The sequence below is a fragment of the Ranitomeya variabilis genome, chromosome 5 (genome assembly GCF_051348905.1).
Source record: "Ranitomeya variabilis isolate aRanVar5 chromosome 5, aRanVar5.hap1, whole genome shotgun sequence".
Lineage (NCBI taxonomy): Eukaryota > Metazoa > Chordata > Amphibia > Anura > Dendrobatidae > Ranitomeya > Ranitomeya variabilis.
In genome coordinates, this window is record NC_135236.1 from 270,450,760 (window position 1) to 270,470,007 (window position 19,248).

The window sequence follows — 19,248 nt, forward strand, 5'->3', positions numbered from 1 at the left end:
CCCTCAAGAATACATCACGATTAATTGATGTGCGTGTGGAACAAAAACTAGGCCGTCTGGTTCAATCCTACGGAATGGCCTTATTTAGTAGGATAATGCTCCTTGTCACACTGCAGCAATTGTTCAGGAATGGTTTGGGAGACGTGACAAAGCATTCATGGTATTGACTTGGCCTCCAAATTCCTCAGATCTCAGTCCGATCAAGTGGTTTTGGGTTACTCTGAAAACAATTTGAACCTGTGGAGGTCCCACCCGACAATTAACAGGAATTCAGCTAATATCTTGGTGGCCAATACCGCAGAACAATATTAGGGTAGGGCCACACGGTCAACATGTGTTGCATGACACTGAAATCACAGCGATTGGCTTTTGCGTAACACATGTCTTTGTGTAGCTCCTGCCTAAGGCCACATTCACACGTTCATTATTTGGTCAGTATTTTACATCGGTATTCGTAAGCAAAAATCAAGAGTATGTGAAAAATACAGAAGTGGTGCACGTGTTTCTATTATACTTTTCTTCTGATTCTTCCTCTCCTGATTTAGGCTTACAAACACTGATATAAAATAGTAACAAAATACTGAACATGTGAACGTGGCCTAAGATGTTATTAGGACGAGTCAAAGCTGTTTTGGCAAGAAGAGGGGAGACCTGTATATTAGGCAGTTGTTTTAGGTGTTGTGGCTGATTGAAAGTATTATGTTATTTTAATCCTTCTAATCTTAAATGTTAGCTGTTGATTTCTCTTTGGAAAAATTATTTTGTTACCAGTAAAGGTTGACAAATGAATAAACTTTACAGAAAGTAAAGAATTGTTCTTCTATAAAGGGTTGCTTCCATGTCATCATTGCCATCATAAATCCACAAATTAATTGATTTATTCTTCAATTTTTGGTCTAAGCAATCATAAAAGTGTAACTGGATATAGGACGTTATCTTCAGAATAGCCAAATGGCATCATATAATAATGTGAAAATAACAGAGTTACAAATTACTGCCAACAATTACTGCCCAGAATACCAAGAAAGCGTAGCAGCTGTATCATACAGACCCCATCCGTACACAGGATATCTACCATTTGAAGCAAATAGTCAACATCGATTTACCACTTGTATACGGAGGTACTGTGTTGTCACTGGCAAAATCGGCATTCATTGATCATTCTTTTTTCGGTCTCCAAAAAAATGATTATTGGGTACTAAGCTCGGCAAAATCACTGATGGCCTTTACATTACTTGAAAACATCAAGACTAAACATTTGCATGTGCAGAGAAGTGTATCACTTAGAAAAGAGCTTCTTCAGAGCCTATTTAGTGGTAATATTGACTTCTGTAAAAAAAAAGAAAAAAAAGAATGCAAACTCCGGACAATAAAGAAACAAGACAGAAGAAGAATCCACACCTTTGAAATGCAATGCTGGAGAAGGATGTTATCAATACCATGGATGACCAGAAGAACAAATAAATCAATTTTGAAACAAATCAAGTCAGACATGCCACTGGAAGCAATGATCACCAAGCTATGACTTGACTTCTTTGGGCGCATCATATGAAGAGCACAATCACTAGAGAAGGACATCATGGTCAGAAGATTAGAAGGAATAAGGCAAAAAGAAAGACCAGCAACCTCATGGCTTGATACTATTGAAAATTGCAGAGAAGACTATGGTGGACTTATCTATATTTGCACAAGATTGATCTTCCTACAGATTGTTCATCCATCAAGTTGCCATGGCTCGAGATTGGGCTGAAGGCCGTTAAAAAAAAAAAGAAAGGTAGATAATAATGAGGACAAGACCACTGTAATTGATGATAATTAACAAGGTAACAGGTTCCCTGTAGTGTATGCAGTTACGCTGGGAAGACACTCATTTTACTTTTTTACTTTCTGTGACTCTGTTTTTTAGGTTTATTCCTCGTCATGAAGATGAGCTTGAACTAGATGTTGATGACCCATTACTGGTAGAATGTGAGGATGGTTCATGGTGTCGTGGTTATAACATGAGGACGGGAGAGAGAGGGATCTTCCCCTCATTTTATGCCCATGAAGTTGTATGTCCAGTGAAGGAGAATGTTGGTAAGGTTCTATATAGGTTGAATCTTGAACAGATAAATATGATGTTGTGTTTTAAAGGGGGAGTCCCATCTCCTACATCTATCTCATATTCCACAAATGTCTAATAGACGCAAGTCGGTTTATGAAACCCTATCCTGCCTGACAAGGTAGCCCCCCCCTTCCCCACCATGTGGATATGAGATAAATATCTGAGCTAGGAATATCCCTTAAGGTATGTGGACATCTGAAAGTTGATAGTATGTTTTAGGATTCCAGAATTTTCTCATTATGCCTCATTTACAAAGGCCATTTTGACCTTATACATTTCATTATTTGCCACTTGTGATAGTTTTTCACTGTTGCCTTTTCTGGGGAAAAATTGCAAAATGAGCTGAAGGAACCGACCCTGAATCCTTTATAGACAAGTGACTAAAAGATGGTTTCATGCGCCATTTTCTCTGGAATTCACTGTGGACCTAACACACAGAATGCTCTTTGAGACCCATGTTGACAGCCATGCTTAAAAGGGTTTACCCACGAACAAAAGTTCATTTTAATCGATAGATCTTGGAAGAATAATAATTTCCACATTTGGATATGTTTAAATGAAATCTTCCTGAGCTGAGATGATCTTATAAATGTGCCCCTGCTGTGTACTGTGTAATGGCTGTGTCTGACCGTGCAGGTACATGGTCTGATCACACCACAGCTACTGGGCAGTGGAGGAAGGGAAAGAGTATACAGACAGGACAGCACGGGATCACAGCTGATTCTTTTTTTAAGAAAAACATTATTTAAAAACAGGCAGGAAAATGTTTTACCTTACAAAAAGAATCAGCTGTGCTGTAATGTCTGTATATTCTTTTGTGTCCTCCCCTGCCCAGCAGCTGTGGTATGATCAGACCATGTCCCTGCACGGTCAGACACAGCCATTACACAGTACACAGCCGGGGCACATTTATCAGATTATCTCATCACAGGAACATTTTATTTAAAAACACATCCAATTGTGGAAATTGTTGTTATTCCAAGATCTATTGATTAAAATGAATGTTTGTTCATGGAAAATCATGTATGAGAAATCAGGGTTGAAAACAACACTATCTTCATCTCTCCAGATTTTTGTCCTGATCTTCAAATGCAATGATGACAGTGTAGACGATTAGATGTTTTCTAATTGCTTACTGCCCTTTATCTACAGTATGTTTCTACCATATTAATAATGCATTTCATAATTTCTGTACAGTGATTAAAGGCAATTCTCCTTGGGTCCAGATGTTTGATGTGCAGTTTCTGGGTTCTGTTGAAGTTCCACATCACCAGGGCAATGGAATTCTTTGTGCAGCCATGCAAAAGGTAAGGAAGTAAGATAATAGGCTTTGGTTCCGGGTTTCCATATATCCCAGCTTTTAATAACATTTACCATACATATTAATCAAATCCATATGGCTAATTGGAAGAATGTGTAATGCAAGAATACGTAATGCTGTTGCAATGCGAGGGCATTTGACAAGATTAGGCGAGGAATTTTTAGCAGCTGTATCAGGAAGACTAACATAGTATTTTACCAAATACGAAGTGATATAATGGTTATAATTACAAGCAAATACAATACAAATACAATACAAGCAAAACTGATATACATGTTTACCACCAGGGAATACAATATATATTGCTTACTACATTTGTTAGTCTTGAACGGGGAAAAGTCACCAGTTTTTGCAAGTTAAGCTGGTCACATATTAGAATAGTGACTGAAGATCTTGAGTAAAATATAGTTTTAATTTCTCTTCTCTGTTACTGAGGTATTAGTTTTATAAGTTTACATTCCAATTTCCCCTTCATCCAAGGGGGCGTTAGCAGAGATTCTTTTCTACGGGCATGTACTTTTACTCTTGCATGACATTGACTAATTATAAGCAGGGGACGTTATGTGCAAGGAAAAAGAGAATATGCCTCCAGAGAATGTCAGACCTGGCTTTTTCTATGTGAGACATGTAATAGCAAACAGCCCTGCTCTTCTTCACTGATGTCACTGTCTGCATCTACTGTAATTACAAACTGGGGGGGAGAAAAGTAGAGATGTGTATCATAACAAAAATGTTAAACTTCTGCATCTGCAGCTCTCATCTCAATGCACTGTCAGTATGTTGGGAGGGGTAGTAGAGACAGCTGTGAGATGAGCGCTGCAGCTGCAGAGGTGGTTGTAATAGCACACAGCTCTTCTCTGCTATTCTCCCATTCCACACTTGTAATCACAGTAGATGCCGGCAGTGGGATCAGTTAGGAGAGCAGGTCTGTGTGTTATTACATGTCTCACACAGAGAAAGACGGTTTTGGCAATCTCCTATGGTGTAATGCCTCTTGCCTATGATTGGTCAAATTCATTCAGGAAAAAAAGTAACAGCCCTCTAGAGACGAATCTTTGCTAAATCCCTCTTGCTTAAACTTTACAAGCTAATATTTCCACAATGAAGATGAGAAATAAAAAATGAAAAACAACATTTTATTCAGCACTGCAGCCTCTTCATCTTGTTAAAACTGGTGAAAGGTCCTCTTTAATGGGGACCTGTCTCTTCCAGAAATGCTATCTACCTGCAGATATGGTGATAATCTGTAGGTAAATATTGTTTAATTCATGTTTATCCAGCTTCCTGGACCAGCAGATACAGTGAGAAAAGTAGATATTTGGTACTCACCGTAAAATCTGCTTTTCCTAGTCTTCCTTGAGGGACACAGAACAATGGGATAGTCTGCTGCCACCTAGAGGCTGACACTATTATTGCATTTAAATAAAATTGGCTCCTGCACAGCAGACTATACCTCGCCTACTGGAGTCAGGATTCCTAAGTTTTGTGAGAAAGCAGTAGGAGGAGAAAAAATAGAATTAAGGAAAAGAGAAACATAACCAGGCAACTAAGAGAGGAGGTTGTGTCCACCAATGAAGACTACGAGAAACAGATTTTACAGTAAGTACCAAAAATATACTTTTCTTGTTCCTCTCGTTGGAGGACACTGAACCATGGGACGTCCTAAAGCTGTTCATAGGGTGGAAAAAAATTAAATATCATAGTTACCACTTAGTCTTCCTGCCGTAACTCAAGCGAACGTTTGGGCTACTGCCGCCTGCAGTATCTTCCCACCAAGACTTACAGTTATATGAAAAAGTTTGGGCACCCCTATTAATCTTAAGCTTAATGTTTTCTAAAATTTTTTTTTTTTTGCAACAGCTATTTCAGTTTAATATATCTAATAACTGTTCGACACAGTAATGTTTCTGTCTTGAAATGAGGTTTATTGTACTAACAGAAAATCTGCAATCTGCATTCAAACAAAATTTGACAGGTGCATAAGTATGGGCACCTCACCAGAAAAGTGACATTAATATTTAGTAGATCCTCCTTTTGCAAAAATAACAGCCTCTGGTCGCTTCCTGTAGCTTTTAATGAGTTCCTGGATCCTGGATGAAGGTATTTTTGACCATTCCTGTTTACAAAACAATTCCAGTTCAGTTAAGTTTGATGGTGGCCGAGCATGGACAGCCCTCTTCAAATGATCCCACAGATGTTCAGTGATATTCAGGTCTGGGGACTGGGATGGCCATTCCAGAACAGTGTAATTGTTCCTCTGCATGAATGCCTGAGTAGATTTGGAGCGGTGTTTTGGATCATTGTCTTGCTGAAAGATCCATCCCCTGCGTAACTTCAACTTTGTCACTGATTCATGAACATTATTGTCAAGAATCTGCTGATACTGAGAGGAATCCATGCGTCCCTCAACTTTAACAAGATTCCCGGTGCCGGCATTGGCCACACAGCCCCAAAGCATGATGGAACCTCCACCAAATTTTACTGTGGGTAGCAAGTGTTTTTCTTGGAATGCTGTTTTTTTTTGCCGCCATGCATAACGCCTTTTTGTATGACCAAACAACTCAATCTTGGTTTCATCAGTCCACAGGACCTTCTTCCAAAAAGAAATTGGCTTCTCCAAATGTGCTTTTGCATACCTCAGCCGACTCTGTTTGTGGCGTGCTTGCAGAAACGGCTTCTTTCGCATCACTCTCCCATACAGCTTCTCCTTGTGCAAAGTGCGTTGTATAGTTGACCGATGCACAGTGACACCATCTGCAGCAAGTTGATGCTCCAGCTCTCTGGAGGTGGTCTGAGGTTTGTCCTTGACTGATCTCACCATTCTTCTTCTCTGCCTTTCTGATGTTTTTCTTGGCCTGCCACTTCTGGCCTTAACAAGAACTGTACCTGTGTTATTCCATTTCCTTACTATGTTCCTCACAGTGGAAATTGACAGGTTAAATCTCTTAGACAGCTTTTTGTATCCTTCCCCTGAACAACTATGTTGAATAATCTTTGTTTTCAGATCATTTGACAGTTGTTTTGAGGAGCCCATGATGCCACTCTTCAGAGGAGATTCGAACAGGAGAACAACTTGCAAGTGGCCACTTTAAGTAGCTTTTCTCATGATTCCATACACCTGGCTATGAAGTTCAAAGCTCAATGAGGTTACAAAACCAAAAAAAGTGCTTTAGTAAGTCAGTAAAAAGTAGGTAGGAGTATTTAAAACAAGAAAATGATAAGGGTGCCCATACTTATGCACCTGTCAAATTTTGTTTGAATGCAGATTGCACATTTTCTGTTAGTACAATAAACCTCATTTCAAGGCAGAAACATTACTGTGTCCAACAGTTATTAGATATATGAAACTGAAATAGCTGTTGCAAAAAAACCCAATATTTACAAAACATTAAGCTTAAGATTAATAGGGGTGCCCAAACTTTTTCATATAACTGTATATCTGTCAAAAGTGTGGACCCTGTAAAACTTAGAAAATCTATGCACCTTTGCCCAAGTAGCTGATTTACAGAGCTGTAAAGCCAATGCCTGATGACGAGCCGCCCAGGAAGCTCCCACCGCTCACGTAGCTTACGCCCTAATCCTAAATAGGGCCACCCTGGTCGTAGCCCTATAGGCATGGATAATAGCCAGCTTGATCCAGCAGGCAATGGTATGGTATGCACTTTTTTACATCATCTTGTCAGGCTGGATTTTTCTGTTTCCCACAATGATTTACATGTGGGCATCCTTTGGATGGTATTGACTTATGTAGCTCTTTGAATATTCCACATAACCTAGCGTGCATATAATATATGTTACAAGAGTGCTGATGCTGTATAATATAAAGTAGTTATTGCTTCTTGCATCCTGGCGCATGCACATTGTGAACTAGGTGTCTCATTCATTCAACCTAACGTGAACTCCAATGCCATGTAATTTATTCATTAGCTTTGGCGTAGTGGTGCACGCGTGCTATGGGTTATGACAGCACTGACATCGTTTGATTTATGCACTGATCCTGGACTTTTAGCGCATGCCCAGTGTAAGTTACTGAGTGTACTTGTGCACTGACCCTCTGACATGTCACACATGCGCAATTAGGAGTTCTGGACGCCGACTTGCTGCTCCCGGTCTCCATCATTGCCTCGGATAGGTATTTTTATAATTTGTGTGTTTCATATTCCATTTGATTTGTGCCTATATAAAAGTGACACCAGGATGTATATTGATTCCACCCTACCCCTGAGGAAGCCACAGCAGGTGTGGAGATACACATGGGGTCTTCATCCCTCATTTCATATTCTTTGCCTTGTCCAAAGGTTCCTTATCTTTTAGGCTCACATTTTGCCTCCTACGCCTGGTGTACCTTATGCTTTTTCACATTATTTTTACCTAGGTACTTTGGCCATTTGGCTTCTGATGACTATCATGTAAATTTTAGCCCTGATTGAACATTTTTTGGTACCTTTTGCATTGCATTATATATTGTGTCTATTTGCTTAGTGCATTTGATATATCTTCGATTCTGCAACCTATGGATACCTTGTGTGTCATATATTTTTTATTGTAAGATTGCACTTACTGAGTGTATTGGGGGACACTCGCTTGGCACGGGATTCAAGCACTTAGGCACGGGTTTTCACTTTAACAGTTCATGTGGTTTATTATGGAGTCATAAGCTACATAAATATGAACAACAAGCACACAGTCTTTACATCAATCTTCACATCATAGTATACGGCTTTGAAACGCAGTCACTAAACACGCCGTACCTCTGTGTGCAGTTATCGTGGGTGACCGCACGCCATACAATTCATTAATGTCCATGGAGCACAACAGGCACCAACATACGACATTAGGTTGCAGTCTCTAATCATGCTGGACCTTACTCTGTCCAGTTGCCGTGGGTGACTGCACGGTTCCCCATACGCTGGGTTACCTTCCAGGAGCTCCTGCTCCATACGCTGACTCCTGTCAGTACTCTCTCTCTCTCAGGGAAGCTGCCGAACTGGGATCACCGTCCCGGGCAATGCCTTGCTCACCAGGCCACCTGAGAGTCCAGATCCTCAGACGGGCTGTAGGTTCCCCAAACGCAGTGCCATCACGGATTCTGCACACGCGTCCTCTCTGTGCGCTATTCTGGATGTCCATCCCCATCTGGGACCGTCCAACACACAGGCCCCCAGGTCCAAGGCCTCCCCCATGTGCTCTTCAGGGATCTAGTCCTACTCCCAGGACCTCCCAACACAGAGGCCCCCCAGGACCTGGCACACAGACCACTCAGGTCCATCCATCTTTTCCCCATGTGACCCACATGGTTACATTATATACTTGTAGCCACTCCCATAGGTGGGAGGTGTGTGTGGCTAGTTCAACCATTACAACTACAGATAGGCCTCCATGCATATCCTGAGGAGCACATGCAGCGCCCCCTAGCTGTAACAGGAGTCACTGCATCACATTATCTACATGGCTAAATGAGGTTAGGTGCTTGTCTTATTATATTATGTCACCTATGTGTTACATTGTTTGGGCTTGTAGCCTCTTTTAAATGTTTTTAATATAATGTACTGTTTTGGTTTGTCACTAATGTATTCAATAAATTGATATTTTTAAGAGTTGATCTCGTAGCTTTTGCATATTCCTTTTTTCTTTTTTCCTTTGACTATATCTTCATTAGTATGTGCCAGTATGATCCCATAATTATTAGGTGGTGTTCTCATACTGTTCCTAATTTATTTCCCAGTCTCTTAACCCCTTCACGACATGCGCAGTACATGTACGCGCATGTTGTGTCCCTCCCTTTGATGTGGGCTCTGGCGTAGAGCCCACATCTTTCCCTGCACATGTCAGCTGTTTTGAACAGCTGACATGTGCCCCTAAGAACCGCGGGTGAAATTGCAATCCACCCGCGGCTGTAAAACTGTTAAATGCTGCTGTCAATCGCTGACAGCGGAATTTAATGTAATCGTGACAGAAAAACGTCACTAATCTCACTTATCGGCACCCGTGTCACATGCCGCGGGTCGCCGATGGGTTGACATGACAACATGGGGTCTGCAGGAGACCCCTGTGGATGTCATTGCCGGACTGCTATTAGCACCGCCCAGGTAGGAGTGGGGAGCTAGAGGGGGAGTAAGGAAAGAAAGGGCTCATGACATGGTTGTACTTACAACTTATCCTGAAGATCCGGATCCCTTTAACTTATTCTCCATGCACACGCACGCTATGTGGGACGGCAGGCAAGAGCTACTTGGTTTATGGACCTCCACCCCCGTACCTGACTACCAGCAGTGTCAAGGTCCATTAGTCCAGCCACACCGACGCGAGAGGATACGGACTGAACAATTACAGCTTGTACGCTCCACCACTATGTGGGTGTAACAGAGTGCACAGTTACACTCTGCTACCCTGTGACATCTATGTGAAAAACAAAAGCAAAATGGTTAGCGTCTAAGACAGATCTGACAGACCTTGCCTCCATCTGACACTGCAGAAGACTGAGGAAGCCTGGCTCCAGCAGGCGAGGTATAGTCTGCTGGGGAGGAGCCAATTTTATTCAATTACAAGAATAGTGTCAGCCTCTAGGTGGCAGCAGACTATCCCATGGTTCTGTGTCCCCCCAATGTGACGAACCAGAAAATGAAATTATATTGTCTGCTCACTATACACCTAGTGCTTTTAATCACATCCAGGCACTTTGATAGATAGCCTGCCCTGCAACGTGTTTGTGCAGCGTATGTGTGCATAGTAGGCTGTCAATAAAAATCCTGGGAAGTGACAACTGCTGCTCTTGGGGTGTAGTGAGTGGTGACTTTATCAGCTCATCACATAGTCTCGATGACTAGAACCGACCGGCTGCAGGGAGAATAAACTTAATTTTCTACCAGTTGTGGCTTCTCTAGTAAGCTGGCTATACAAGATTTAAAGACTTTTTACCAGTAGTTTCCCTCCAAATTTGTAGGTAAATAACTTTTCTGGACATGACAGGTTCCCGTTAAGAAGGAATGTAATGAGAACGTTCCATTGTTTCAATGTTAATTATTGTAGAGTAAAGGACTTCCTATAGTACCCAGAGTATCTGGTTTCTATGTACTTCTGATGACATGCTCAGCAAAGTGAAAGAATCCTTATATGATGTATAATTGTGTAGGTCCAAATCCTGATATGAGTTATTGCAGGTTATATATCTCACTACATTCTCTGCATTTATTAGTTAATATTGGATTTTATACCACCACCAGATTGCAACTGCAAGGAAGCTGACAGTGCACCTGCGGCCGCCTGCGAGCTGTGAACTGGAGATTTCCTTGCGTGGTGTCAAGCTCATTCTGAGAGGAAACGACAGGCCCGAGGTAAGACAGAAGAAAGAAACTGCAAGTGTTAGTCTTTAGAGATCACAGAAAGAATGTATAGAATGACATCAACTTGTGAACAGTCATATTTACTGTGTGTGTGAGTTGGTGTAGACTGGCGCATCCAAGATGCATCAAATCTATTAAAAGGCATGTGCGAAGGCAGAATCCCACCGTGCCTATTAGCTGTAGCCATCTTCTTCTCCTCTTTCTTCGTACATTGAATGTGGTGAAAACTGAATTCCTTATCTTCCCTCTCCACTACCCCGAAATATCCCACGAGTCTTCACAATAACTGTTGATGACTTGAAAATTTTCCGTTCTCCCAAGTCTGATGCTTTGGGGTAACTTTTGACTCCACCTTTTTCTTCAGATCATATATTCAAGACCTTCCTGTTACCAGCTACTCAATATGGGGAACGTTTATTAAAATAATGTTTTCATGTGATTACATTACACTAATTATTAATATCAGGAAAAATTATCTTCTGCTCCAGATCCTCCTTTTCATACTCCTAACGATACCTGTAAAATGTTGTACAGTGGAGAAAATAAGTATTTGATACTCTGCCAATTTTGCAAGTTTTCCCACTTATGGAGAGGTCTGTAATTTTTACACTTCAACTGTGAGAGACAAAATCTAAAAATAAAAAGCAGTAAATCACATTGTATGATTTTTACATAATTAATTTGCATTTTGTTGCATGAAATAAGTATTTGATACAATAGAAAAACAGAACTTAATATTTAGTACAGAATCCTTTGTTTGCAATTACAGAGCTCAGATGTTTCCTGTGGTTCTTGACCAAGTTTGCGCACACTGCAGCAGGGATTTTGGCCCACTCCTCCATATAGATCTTTTCCAGTTTTTTCATGTTTCAGAGCTGTCACTGGGCAACATTCAGTTTCATCTCATTCGAAAGATATTCTATTAAGTTCAGGTCTGGAGACTGGCTTGGACACTCCAGGACCTTGAAATGCTTCTTACCGAGTCACTCCTTAGTTGCCCTGGCTGTGTGTTTCAGTCATTGTCATACTGGAAGACTCAGCCACGACCCATCTTCTAAGGTAAGGGCGGCTGTTGGCCAAAATCTTGTGATACATGACCCCATCCATCCTCCCTTCAATAGGGTGCAGTCGTCCTGTCCCCTTTGCAGAAAAGCACCCCCAAAGTATGATGTTTCCCCCACCATGCTTCACAGTTGAGGCGGTATTCTTTAGGTTGTACTCATCCTTCTTCTTCCACCAAACACAGCAAGTGCAGTTGATACCAAAAAGTTCTCTTTTGGTCTCATCTGACCACATGACCATCTCCCATGCCTACTCTGGAAGATTGTCAGTCATCTTGTGTTTCTTCCATTTTCTAATAATTATGCCAACAGTTGTTGCCTTCTCACCAAGCTGTAGCCTTTCATAGGCTTGTACAAGTCTACAATTTTGTCCCTGGTGTCCGTAGACAGCTCTTTGGTCTTGGCCATGGTGGAGAGGTTGGGGTGTGATTGAGTGTGCGGACAGGTGTCTTTTATACAGGTAATGAGCTCAAACAGGTGCAATTAATACAGGTAATGAGTGCAGAGTAGGAGGGCTTTTTAAAGTAAAACTAACTGGTCTGTGAGAGCCAGAATTCTTGCTGGTTGCTAGGTGATCTCATTTCATGCAATAAAATGCAACTTTAATTATTTAAAAATCATACAATGTGATTTTCTATTTTTTTTTAGTGTCTGTCTCTCACAGTTGATGTGTACCTTTAACAAACATTATAGACCTCTCCATTCTTTGTAGGTGGGAAAACTTGCAATATCGGCAGTGTATCAAATACTTACTTTCACCACTATATATGCTCCTATGCACTGCTATGTTATCTGTCCATGTTGAAGATTTGTAATGTCCTCTGAGCCCAGTATCATCATCAGGCAGTCTACGTATTATAATAAAATGCCCTGTTAGAGGTAATTTGGACGGTTTACAATTTTCAGTGTGGACATACAGCAGGTTACTGTAATAGCACTGCTCTTCCGCACCATAGAGACCCGTTCTAAATACATGTATACTGCATATCATACGTTTCTTTGCAGCGGAAAGTACAGCAGACTACTGCGCTTTCAGTAACATATGGAGTTGTACGCAAGTATGGATAACATCCTATTCACACTAGTTCTCTTTGCCTTTTCCATCATTGTTTTGCAGGATGAACGTTGCAGTCACTTTTTCCAAATGAAAAATATTTCCTTCTGTGGTTGTCATCCACGCAACAGCTGGTAAGAAGTGGTCTGATACCTGTCCGCTGGCAGTGGACAGAATATCTAAATGGGCATCAGAGCTTACAGTCCACTTTCTACATCACGTACACAGGCAAATGAAAGTGGATCAGTATGAGTTGAGGAAGTTTCTCATTCACTAAACTTTCATTAAACCTTGTACTAGAGACAGCTAGCTATATACTAGCTGTAGGTTCAGGTGACTGTTGGAGATTTGATGCCACGACAGCCTCATATTACAGGGACCATTAGAGCAGTGTTAAAGTTCCTAAAACAGAAACCATGTGGCGCTATCTAAGCGTAGTAAGATATAACCAGTTGAGAAGGTATCTATAGGAAATTGCTCACCTGATGCGGTTGTGCAAACAAAGGCACAACTCCAACTTGAAGTATGGATATATTTGCAAGAGACTGCTGCCGACCTGGTGAGGAGGGATTTGACCCTGAAGCAGGAGTATCCCTTGAAGTAGATGCCAGACAGGAGGAACAGGGAATGGCGCTGTCTTTGCCACCGAGAGAAATCAAGGTGCAGAAATGTTTTTCTCCATACACGTGAAGAAGGCTGCAAACAGCCAAAATGCGTTGTGTATATACTTTTTATGTGTTTTTTATCAGTTTGAATAAAATATTACCTACAAGCAACCTGAAATTTTTGCACCTTGATTTCTCTTGGTGGCAAAGACAGTGCCATTCCCTTGTCCTCCTGACTGGCAAGGACCATTAGAGATTATTCTTATTCTAAGTTCTTATGCTACTTTAAAGTGGTTTTCACACCATTGACTATCATGACCATAATATAAACATTTGCCTTTTACATGCTATTTATACTAACATAGTATGGTGCCTCATGGTGTTCAATATGTATTGCAGTGTGTGCTATTGCCTAATAAGCTGAGTGCTAAGTAACCTCATCGGTCCACAGTACTCGTTTCCAAAATGCATCAGGCTTGTTTAGGTATTCTTTTGCATACTTTTGATGCTGAATGTTATGGTGAGAACGCAGGAGAGGATTTCTTCTGATGACTTTTCCATGAAGGCCGTATTTGTGCAGTATCTCTGAACAGTAGAACAATGTAACGTAACTCCAGAGTCTGCTAAATATTTCTGAAGGTCTCATGCAGTCAAGCAGGGATTCTGATTGCCTCTCTAGCAATCCTATGAGCAGCTCTCACTGAAATTTTGCTTGGTCGTCCAGACCTTATTTTGACTATCACTGTTCCTATTAACTGCCATTTTTTAGTTACATTTCAAACTGAGAAAAGGACCACTTGAAAATGCTTTGCTATCTTTTTATAGCCTTCTCCTTCTTTTTGGGCCTCCACTATTTCCATTTAAATCCTATACAGGCAAAGCACCCCAAGAAAATATACAGTCCAGTGACCAGTATACAGGGATGAAAGGATTAGTGCAGTAGGTTCAAAGACCATAGAAATCATATAAAGAGCGAAGAAAAGCACCAGGGAACCAAATTATAAAATGTAAACCTTTATTCAAAACCAACATAAAACCACATATGGCTGAGGAGGAAGGTAATGACAGTAACTGGCCAGTATGTGGAACCGCAACCAAAAACAGGCAACAAGCAGGCAGTAATAAACTGATTGCACTTTGCTGAAACGCGCATTGGGGCAGTATCACCGCAACCTCCATGTAACACCAGTCATTTATTGCATATCTCCTTTGTTTTACTCTTTGATTTCTCAACATTGTTTACAACTTTGTTTTGACCCTACCACTATTTATTTATAATGTTTCCGCTTTATATTGTTTTACTTCATACAGGAACATTTGGTTGCACACGCACTTATAACTCATTGAGCATTAGACAATCTGTTTATTATTTCCTGCTTGTTGCCTGTTTTTGGTTGCAGTTGCATATTCTGGCCAGTTACTGTCATTACCTTCCTCTTCAGCTATATGTGGTTTTTATGATTTTTTGGAATAAAGGTTTACATTTTATAATTTAACGGTTGTCTGGTGCTTTTCTTTGCTCATTATATGATTTCTGTTTCATTTTCAGAGTGCTGGTCTTAGAAGAACCCATGCTTGCTGCTTTTTGGCACAAGGTTAGAGGAGGTTGGGTTTTTATAAAGCTGGGAAATTTGCATCACCCGAACTTTCCTAACAATGATAGTGAACAATCCATACCCCTAACAAGCTAATTAAGGTCTGAAATCTTGGTCACAGTTATCTGAGCACACAAATCTCCAAGGGTGCCCAAACTTTTGCATCAGCCCATTTTCATTTCTGTAATTTTTAAAATGTAAAAAATGATAATATATGTATTTTTTTTTGCCTAAATTACAAAGGAAATGTGTCATCTTTAACGTTAGCTCTTTTAGAGGTAATTTCATGTTTACTTGCTTAACTGTTTACAATAACAATAATTTTGACCAGGGTTGCCCAAACTCTTACATACCACTGAATGTGATTTTCCTAATTTTGTATATTTCACTTGTTCTTTTAGTTATTTCGGCTTCATTACGAAACACCCCGTTTTGAATCGATTTGCTTGCCATGTCTTCGTTTCCCAAGACTCAATGCGACGTGTGGCTGAGTGTGTGGGGTGAGTTTTATTTTCTAGATTCTTATACAAGACCAGAGAGGTGGAGTCAGAAATCAAAATTCCTACTCATCCTCCTCTATTTTTCCAAACTCTGACTCCTTCACAAACGGCCAATAATTAGCAATAATTGCAAATGCTATTCACATACATTTTTATATAAGAACCTCAAAGAAGCATCAAAATTCCTGGTATAAGGCACGTGAGAACACAAGGGAGGTGATAACTACCGTATTTTTGGACTATAAGACGCACCGGACCATAAGACATACCCCAAATTTTCAGAAGGAAAATAGGGGAAAAAATGAATGGGTCAAATGGTGGTCCGTCTTACAGTCTGAATTCAGCTTACCGGGTAGAGGGGAGTTGGGATCGGCAGCGCTAGTGGAGCGAGGTCACAGGAGGTGTTCGGTGGTCTGGCAATGATCTGACTCCCATTCAACGCTAATGCGGCAGGTTCGGTGGTGCTCTTTGGTGCAGAGAATCTGCCAACATTTTATGAAAGCCCATAGCCCCCACACTTCCATTACTGCAATGCGGTGGCCTCGGGAAATTGTCCGCCAGAGGCGATGCTTGCGCAGATTGAGATCTCTGCACAGAAATCTCGTCTCCCAAGATCTTGGGATGAGATCTCATTGCCGAGATCTTAATGTGCGCATGCGCCGCCTCTGGAGGCCCTCACATTGCAGGAATAGAAGTGCGGGGGCTCCAGGCTTTCAGAATATGTTGGCTGAGTCCCAGCACAATCGAGCACTGCCAAACCTGCCGCACCACCGTGGGATGCTCGAATTACCGAATACCCCCTCTTCTCAGCCCAGGGCCTGCAGAATCGCTCGACTCCTGCTGCCGCCACATTCCCGGTAATTACATTCGGAATATAAGATGCAACCCTATTTTCCCCCCAAATTTGGGGGGGGGGGGGGGTGCGTCTTATAATCCGAAACATTCGGTAATTTGCAATCAGGATCAAGAGGCAGTCAGCACCCATACTGCTCAGGAACCAAAACCAGGCTCTCACGCAGAAGAACGATGAAGAAATACATCAAGATAAGACTTTGCCCACAAAGAACAACCTTGGACGTCCTCAGAGTCTTCCTGGATGGAGAAAGAAAAATGTTGTGAAGAAGAAACGGAGAGTTTTGGTCATGGGGGATTCCCTGTTGAGAGGAACAGAGGCCGCAATTTGCAGACCGGATATAACCTCAAGAGAAATGTGCTGTCTTTCAAGTGCAAAAATTAAAGATGTGTCTGACAGGATATCAGAACTCTTCGGACCTACAGTTGACTACCCATTCCTGCTAGTACATGTGGGGACAAATGACACCGCAAGAAATGAACTGGAAACCATCTGCACTGACTTTGAAAACTTAAATAAGAAAGTGAAAGAACTGGGAGCGCAGGTGGTCTTCTGTCATGGTTCCCAATGGCAGGGACTTAGGCAAAAACGGACTAGCTCTAGGAAGATGGTAACTCAGATGACCGCGATGCTGAACCTAACACACAAATAACAGTAGCCGGGGGGCGTGCCTACGTTTTTATCCCTAGACGTCTCGCACCAGCCGGAGATCTAGCTACCCCTAGTAGAGGAATACACAGACCTGACTTGCCTCCAGGGAAACCCCAAAAGTGATAGTAGCCCCCCACATATAATAACGGTTAGGTAAGAGGAAAACACGTACGCAGTATGAATATAGGTTCAGCAAAGAGAGGCCCTCTGACTAGATAGCAGAAAATACAAAAGAGGACTTCGCGGTCACCTCAAAACCCTAATCAGCCATCCTGAAATTACTTTAACTCCGATATCAACTCATGACACCGGAGTAGTAATTTCAGATCACTAGAGCTTCCAGCAGCAAGAGTGTATAAATGCGTGCTGGACAAAACAAACACAAAAATACAAAAGATCCAACTTAGCTGAATTGCAGACTTGGAGCAGGTAGCAAGCAACAGAGGTGCTCTGATAACATTGATTGCATAGAATGACTGAGAAGCCAAACTAAATAGGAAACTCCCAAACCCTGATGGGTACAGGTGCACTGGAAACAAAAGACAAAAGTAAGCCAGTACCACCAGTAGCCACCAGATGGAGCCAAAAACAGAATTCACAACAGTACCCCCTCCTTAAGGAGGGGGCACCGAACCCTCATGAGAACCACCAGGGCGATCTGGATGCGCCCTATGAAAGGCGCGAACCAAATCAGAGGCATGAACATCAGAGGCAGTCACCCAAGAATTATCTTCCTGCCCGTATCCCTTCCATTTAACCAAATATTGGAGTCTCCGTCTGGAAACGCGAGAGTCCAAAATCTTTTCCACAACATACTCCAATTCACCCTCCACCAGCACAGGAGCAGGAGGTTCAACAGAAGGCACAACCGGTACCTCGTACCTCCGCAACAACGACCGATGGAAGACATTATGAATGGCGAAAGATGCTGGTAGGTCCAAACGAAAAGATACAGGATTAAGAATCTCCAAAATCTTATAAGGACCTATGAACCGGGGTTTAAACTTAGGAGAAGAGACCTTCATAGGGACAAAACGAGAAGATAACCACACCAAGTCCCCAACACGAAGACGATGACCCACACGACGATGACGATTAGCAAACTGCTGAGTCTTCTCCTGAGACAACTTCAAATTGTCCACCACATGACTCCAAATCTGGTACAGTCTATCCACCACAGTGTCCACTCCAGGGCAATCCGAAGATTCCACCTGACCAGATGAAAAACGAGGGTGAAACCCTGAATTGCAAAAGAAAGGAGAAACCAGAGTGGCAGAACTGGCCCGATTATTAAGGGCAAACTCTGCCAACGGCAAAAAGGCGACCCAATCATCCTGATCAGCAGACACAAAACACCTCAAATAAGTCTCCAAAGTCTGATTAGTTTGCTCCGTCTGGCCATTAGTCTGAGGATGGAAAGCAGACGAGAAAGATAAATCAATGCCCATCCTGGCACAGAACGCTCGCCAGAACCTAGACACAAATTGAGATCCCCTGTCAGAAACGATGTTTTCCGGGATACCATGTAAACGAACCACATTTTGAAAAAACAAAGGAACCAACTCCGATGAAGAAGGCAATTTGGGCAAGGGCACCAAATGAACCATCTTAGAAAAACGGTCACACACCACCAAAATGACGGACATTTTCTGAGAAACCGGGAGGTCCGAGATAAAGTCCATAGAGATGTGCGTCCACGGCCTCTTCGGAATAGGCAAGGACAACAACAATCCACTAGCCCGAGAGCAGCAAGGCTTGGCCCGAGCACAAACATCACAAGACTGCACAAAAGTACGCACATCCCGAGACAGGGAAGGCCACCAGAAGGACCTGGCCACCAAATCTCTGGTACCAAAGATTCCAGGGTGGCCTGCCAACACAGAAGAATGAACCTCCGAGATGACTCTACTGGTCCACTCATCTGGAACAAACAGTCTCCCAGATGGACAACGATCAGGCCTATCAGTCTGAAACTCCTGCAAAGCACGTCGCAAGTCTGGGGAGACAGCAGACAAAATCACCCCATCCTTAAGGATACCCGTAGGCTCAGAATCACCAGAGGAGTCAGGCTCAAAACTCCTAGAAAGGGCATCTGCCTTCACATTTTTCCAACCCGGCAAGTATGAAACCACAAAATTAAACCGGGAGAAAAACAGCGACC

At 42.0% G+C, this 19,248-nt stretch overlaps 1 protein-coding gene across 2 annotated transcripts in view; it reads left to right on the forward strand.

Annotated features, from left to right (window-relative positions):
- MAPK8IP2 (mitogen-activated protein kinase 8 interacting protein 2) overlaps positions 1–19,248 on the forward strand; it is a 112,116-nt gene that overhangs the window by 81,670 nt on the left and 11,198 nt on the right. For both annotated transcript variants that reach the window (XM_077264295.1, XM_077264296.1), the window contains exons 7-11: positions 1,907–2,076; positions 3,302–3,411; positions 10,649–10,759; positions 12,947–13,017; positions 15,485–15,583. In XM_077264295.1, the coding sequence (XP_077120410.1) occupies positions 1,907–2,076; positions 3,302–3,411; positions 10,649–10,759; positions 12,947–13,017; positions 15,485–15,583 (561 nt within the window). The remainder of the gene's footprint in view (positions 1–1,906; positions 2,077–3,301; positions 3,412–10,648; positions 10,760–12,946; positions 13,018–15,484; positions 15,584–19,248) is intronic.